At 44.9% G+C, this 6,263-nt stretch overlaps 1 protein-coding gene across 1 annotated transcript in view; it reads left to right on the forward strand.

The window, feature by feature from the left end:
- The window catches only part of itgb8 (integrin, beta 8), a gene marked incomplete at both ends in the record, with an annotated part of 56,272 nt that extends 51,656 nt beyond the window's left edge, over window positions 1–4,616 (forward strand). The window contains one exon of the mRNA XM_083783732.1: window positions 4,488–4,616. Within this exon, the coding sequence (XP_083639858.1) occupies window positions 4,488–4,616 (129 nt within the window). The remainder of the gene's footprint in view (window positions 1–4,487) is intronic.
- Between the last annotated feature and the right edge of the window lie 1,647 nt (window positions 4,617–6,263).

Genomic DNA, 6,263 nt, shown 5'->3' on the forward strand with positions numbered 1-6,263 from the left:
CCGCAAACCGTTCGGCCACCGCAGGCACTGTTGTTTACAGGTGCATGGGAAGCCTGCTGCAGGGTCCATATGTGTCTCGGCACTATAGTGACACCTACTGGTTGGACTTGGAACTTAGAGGAAGACCATTCAGAGGTCACGCTCTCCTGCGGTTGGAGTTCATCCCCGCTGCCAGGTGTAATGGAGCGGCTACAGTGACTCTCTTGGCACGCGGTAGTCCCTTCCCTTTCCCAGGCCAGCAGAGGAGGAGGCTGGCAGTGTGCATTAACCCATTCTGACCTGAGATCAGATTCATACGAGGTTTCCGCCGGACACACACTGGTCTGATTATAACCCATTCTGACCTGAGATCAGATTCTAAAAATGTCAGTCACTCTTCGAATTTTTCAAAAATAGCAGACCTACAAGCTCGTATCGCGCCACTCGGTGGCGCGATATGAGCTTGTAGATCTGCTATTTTTAAATAGCTAAAGCATGACATGATGCTGACACCAAAATGCCCGCCCAGAATGGGTTAATAATGTATCTTGGCAGTTAATTTGGCTCTGCTATACATTTTCCTCCCTGGCTGCTCAGCACGAGACAAGTAGACAGCCATCATTAACCAGTAACCATTCAGAGCATGGAGATATTACAGCAATAAACCACAAGAGCAGTGAGGTTACAGTGTATTTTATAATGGCTGAGACTATAGGGCTTTAATATATGTCATGTCAGAGACCCCAAAAATGATAAGACCCCCAACTCAATATATGTTATTCCATGAGGAACCCCCTCAGAAGCAAAGATTTGAGTTAAAAACGTTAACTCACGTTAAAAACGTGAGTTAAAAATAGCAGACCTACAAGTTCCAAGTGAGCTTGTAGATCTGCTATTTTTCAATAGCTAAAGTATAACAGAAGCAAAGATTTGAGTTAAGCAATAAGCCACGAGAGGTCTCAGGCAGACCCTCGGCTGCGCCTCGGGTCTGCCCACCCTCCCAGCCAGTGTAAAATACCCGGTAAGCTGCAGGGCCTCGAGTGGCTTATTGCTTTTCTAAAACGGTTACAAACATATAGCAATATTAACCTAATAAAACTATTAAATTCACAACAGTAGCTACGCTTTGCGCCACCAGAGCGAGCAGCTTGTTTTGCTCGGCAAGTATAGCCCCAGTGATCGAAGGTGTGGGTTATCGGTGGAATTTACACCGGTCACGTGACGGTAACCAGCCAATCGGAATCAAGTATTGGGACTACCCGTTTTAGAACTGCTATTTCCCAGGGGGTTCTTCGAATTTTTCAAAAAATAGCAGACCTACAAGCTCGTAGCGCGCCACTCGGTGGCGCGCTATGAGCTTGTAGATCTGCTATTTTTAAATAGCTAAAGCATAACATAATGCATAAACACCAAAGGGGTTAAAGGAGCATTCAGTGATTTGGAGAAAAGAAAACCCGGTCCGGCCCGGTAACAAGATGTGCACATGCACACGTTCTACAGTGGGGGGGGGGGGGACGACGACAGGCCAACAGCACACACACCAAGCCTGCCTCTGCTCGATTATGATTGGAGGAAGGCCCCTCTCTATCCTGATTGGATGAAGAATGGGCCCTCTAGCCAAAAAACGAAACCAAAGCTTTTTTGCAAACTAAGCCCCTTCGCCACTCGTCCTACGCACTTCCACTTGGTTTGAGCATAGATATATGAATAATAGAGACGGCGCTGGAGGCGAGGGGAATCCCGCTGCCGTCTATTATTTATATATCTGTGCTCAAACCAAGTGGAAGTGTGTAGGGCAGGGCTTAGTTTCAGAAAAGGGCCCCAGGGGTTGAACTGGGGACAGGGAGGAACTCCTTATATGGGTCAGCACACTCTACGGTAGGGAGGATTATCACAACAAAAGAAAAGTGATATTTGAATTAAGTGAAATCACTGAAGATACCTTTAAAACTGTTTTGTTGCAAGGAGTTGCACTGGTGTGATTTAGGCCTGTTTCCTAAATGTTATTCAAACCAGTGATTGTCAAACATTTTCATGTCCTGTTTTTTTGTCCACACGATCCCCCATCGCGTATATTTACTATATTAGATTTGAATTGCTCATGTTGTAGAGTATACGTGGCTCCTTTTGGGCCTTGTTTTCACAGACCCTGCATGATCGCTTATTTCCGTCGCAAGGTCTGGCAACACTATAGCTCCTAGCAGCGGGTGCGCTGCGCTGTTCACTGGACAGCATTCAGAGACCCAGAGCCGTTCCTCAGCTGGGTTTAACATTTCCTCCCTGCTCCCAGAGTTAATCACTTTGTCCTTAACGAGCGGAGCCTGTCGAGGTCACGGCTACGCACGCACGCACGGCGCGGCTCCTTGGAGACGGAGGGAAAACTTCCGTTGACAAAACGTTTACGTTCCACCGCGTCTTTTCACTGTTTAAGCTTAACTTACAGTACCAGTGCTGTGGACAGGCAGTGGTGAGGGGGGGAAAGTACTTTACTTAACCCATTTTGACCTGGGAACGATTCTAAAAATGTCTTCTAAATCCTGACAGTTTTCTGATAAAGCTATGTTTCTATGTCAGTCGTTCTTCTACTTTCAAAAATAGCAGACCTACAAGCTCGTAGTGCGCCACTCGGTGGCGCGATACGAGCTTGTAGATCTGCTATTTTTCAATAGCTAAAGCATGACATGATACTAACACCAAAAGGGGTTCCCCTTTTGGTGTTAGTATCAATACTGCAATGTAGAAATGCTCTGTTTTACGAGTAAAAGTGCGGAATTCAAATGTACTTGAGTAGTAGAGTGCAAAAGTATTGGCATCACAATGTAGATCTACAAGCTACAAAGCTCATCACGAGCTTGTAGATCTGCTATTTTTGACAAATCTGAAAATGTGGCGCACATCTTTCAGAGCGAACGTTTTTAACTCAAATCTTTGCTTCTGGGGGGGGTCCCTGGAACAATATATTCCAAAGTGTGCGCGCGCAATTTTTTTTTACCTTTACTTTATTATCTTAGCGTTTTTACAATGCCCTAACCCCTAAAAATTAGTTATTTAGGTAGTACAGCAGCTCACACATATACACACATGCACTACAGCCGTACAGCGAGTCATCATATCATGATAAGAGAGATGATTACAAACTACAGTCAGAAGCCAGAAGTTAAGTTTAAAAAATAATAATTAAAAAAAAAAAAAATGCCAGGGGGTGCAGTGCCCCCCCCCCTGCACCCCCCCAAGCTCCGCCCATGTCCTTGACATGAAAAAGGTCGAGCACCGCTGACACAGAGGGTTTATCAGAAAGTCTAAATGGTCAGAATGGGTTAAAGTACCACAAACATCATGCATAATGTGCCATTTCAAAGTTTTCAAATGTAATACAAATCTTCTGAGAATAGCCTGATCCACAAGCTCTGCTGTAACCTTGTAGATCTGCTATTTTTCAATAGCTAAATTATAACAATGTTTAAAACACCAAAAGGGGTTCCCTAACTTCCCTCAAATGGAGTTTGATGTTACAATGGGTTTGTCTATACTCTATAGGAAGGGTGCGGGGCAGCTAAAATGAATATAAAATATCTAAATACTGAATCGAACAACTTATAAACGGTCTGGGGTGTTCACATAAGCCAGAGTAGACGATAAAATGACCAAAGGTTTTTTTTTTAAGTGAAATATATTGGTACAGTGCTTAAAACCCATTCTGAACAGGAACCCATTTTGGTGTTAGCATCATGTCATGCTTTAGCTATTGAAAAATAGCAGATCTACAAGCTCATATCGATATGAGCTTGTAGGTCTGCTATTTTTGAAAAATCGAAGAACGACTGACATAGAAACATAGCTTTTTCAGAAAACTGTCAGGATGTAGAAGATTTTTTTTTAGAATCTGATCTCAGGTCAGAATAGGTTAAGTAAATATACTTAGTTACTTTCCACCGCTGTGTGCAGTGAAACGGCCGCGCTGTTGGAAACACTCGACAACGATATGAGTTACGCTCCGAACAGTGGGCGGACGATGAAGTCATTTAAAGGGAGTGAGTTTAAAAGGTCTATTAGGTACAAGTTCAAACAAGTACAAGTTCAGCTTGTAGATCAGCTATTTTCTTTTGCTATATTCGAATTGAAATCCTGAAAATTAACATTTTTCATGTAATTTCAAATGCCTTTAATTATACGTGTGTTGAGCAATGAGCTATACTAATTTAGACTGAAGTAATGAAAGCGGGTCATGTTTGCAATGTTGTGGAATTGTAAACTAATATTATATCAGTATTCTGACATTAACCTGAGGGACCTGTGTGGCAAAAAGAATACTTTCTGGTCTTCACAGCCCAGACATCCAAACAGAAAAGTCCTATTTGATTGCATTAAATGACTTTAAATTCACTTCTTCACTCACTTTTGCCACTCGATTTGCCACTCTATCTGCCATTCACTTTATGCATGCGCATACCCTCTATGAACTTTCTACCCTCTATAAGAACGTGTCTGTTTTTGCTTCTTTTCTCCAGGACCTGGCGTACGTCCCCACCACCACGGAGAAGACGGTGACGTACCGACGGGACCGGCCCGCGGACCGGCCCGTGGAGATGCACATCCAGGTTCCCAAGATGCCGCTGGGCGCCTCCTGGCAGTGCTAGGCAAGCAGGCAAGCTTTGGCTAACTTATGACGCAAACTAGTTTTATGCCCCGGGGTGGGTGGGACTTCCGCCCTATAGTTTTAGACCGCGACGGAGGCGGAGCTTGAGCCGCCTCAGGCCCGTCCCAGTTGTGACCTGATAGGCAGAGAATAGTTAATGCCCCTCCCCCGCCCCCCCTCCCCCGTCCCCTACCATGAACACAGCGGAGAACTCCCTACCGCACCCAGACTGTCTCCTGGACAGACCGCCAATGAGGCACGACATGGTGAACTAAACCGAAGCTGCTATGGATCGTTACGTGTTTGTTTGTTGACCAAACTCCCGCCGCTGGCCGTTGTCGTGTAAGACTGTGGCCGCGGTTGACCAAAGGTTGACCAAACGCCCTGGCCTCTCATACACACATATCAAACACCATCAAACTAATGTTTGGTCGTTTTTTTTTTTTCTTTTTTTAATGGCCGCCCACAATGCTTTTCCAATGGGAGTCACATGGTTTGGGGGGGGGGGACAGAACACCATCAAACAGAACACCATCAAACACAAATGTTTGGTCAAAACCATGTGACTTAACTCCCATTGGACGAGCATCGAGGCCTCCCCATCAAACACGGACAGAAAACACAGAACATGCTATTGTTTGATACGTGTGTATGACCGTGTTTTGCGCGACTGTGTGGCCAGTATTTGTCCGATTCTACAGAAATGACGACGACGACGACTCACCCCATGTCGATGATGTCACGGTGGGGGGGGGGGGGGGGGAGGAGGGGCTTAAAGCCTTGTTGTCGATCACGACGGCGTCGTTCGCGGAAAACCAGCCGATCTGATCTACAAAGCACACGACGAATGGAACCGCGACTCGCTGTGAGCTTGCAGATCGGTGTATTTTCGGCGCGTGCAGCCATCGTACGACGGAACATAAATGTGTGTGTGTGTGTGTGTGTGTGTGTGTGTGTGTGCATGTGTGTGTGTGCGTGTGCGTGTGTGCGTGTGTGTGTGTGTGTGCATGTGTGTGCGTGTGCGTGCGCGCAGTGCGCGAGAAGGCGTCATATTTATGATTTGATGATAAAAACACTACCATGGTTTTAGGTCTACACGCTTAAACGACACTCCACAAAAACAACCGTCACCATCAAAGCCAAGCCTGCTATCATCAGCCTGTGTTAGACTGCCCCCCGGTGGTCACTTTGGGCTACGGCGTGCGTGCTTTCTCCAGCGACGCCGTGTACAAAGTGACTGACACTGACCTCAGCGCTTATTGTTGCCTTGGTATAGTCCATACGCAGTGGTGGGAAAAAAAAAAGTACTAGCATTATTACTTAAAAGTAATTAGTAACTAAAGTGTTCAAAATATTCAAATATGTATGTAGTGGTGTAAAAAGTACAGTATTTGCCTCTGAGATGTAGTGGAGTAGAAGTAAAAGTGTTGGAAATTTGGAAATACTCAAAAGTACAAATACCTCAAAATTGTACTTAAGTGCTACTACTTAAGTAAATCTTCTTAGTCCCTTTCCACCATATGTGAAGCGCACACACGGAGAACTGTAATATTGGCTTTTTAATTTGCTCGCATTAATGTTTAATGAACAGTTTATGTTTTATTTTATTTTGCGTCTTCTGAGGTTTATCAATCAACTGGCCTTGTTT

The sequence above is a fragment of the Protomyctophum parallelum genome, assembly GCF_964188405.1.
Source record: "Protomyctophum parallelum genome assembly, chromosome: 1".
NCBI classification, from domain to species: Eukaryota; Metazoa; Chordata; class Actinopteri; order Myctophiformes; family Myctophidae; genus Protomyctophum; species Protomyctophum parallelum.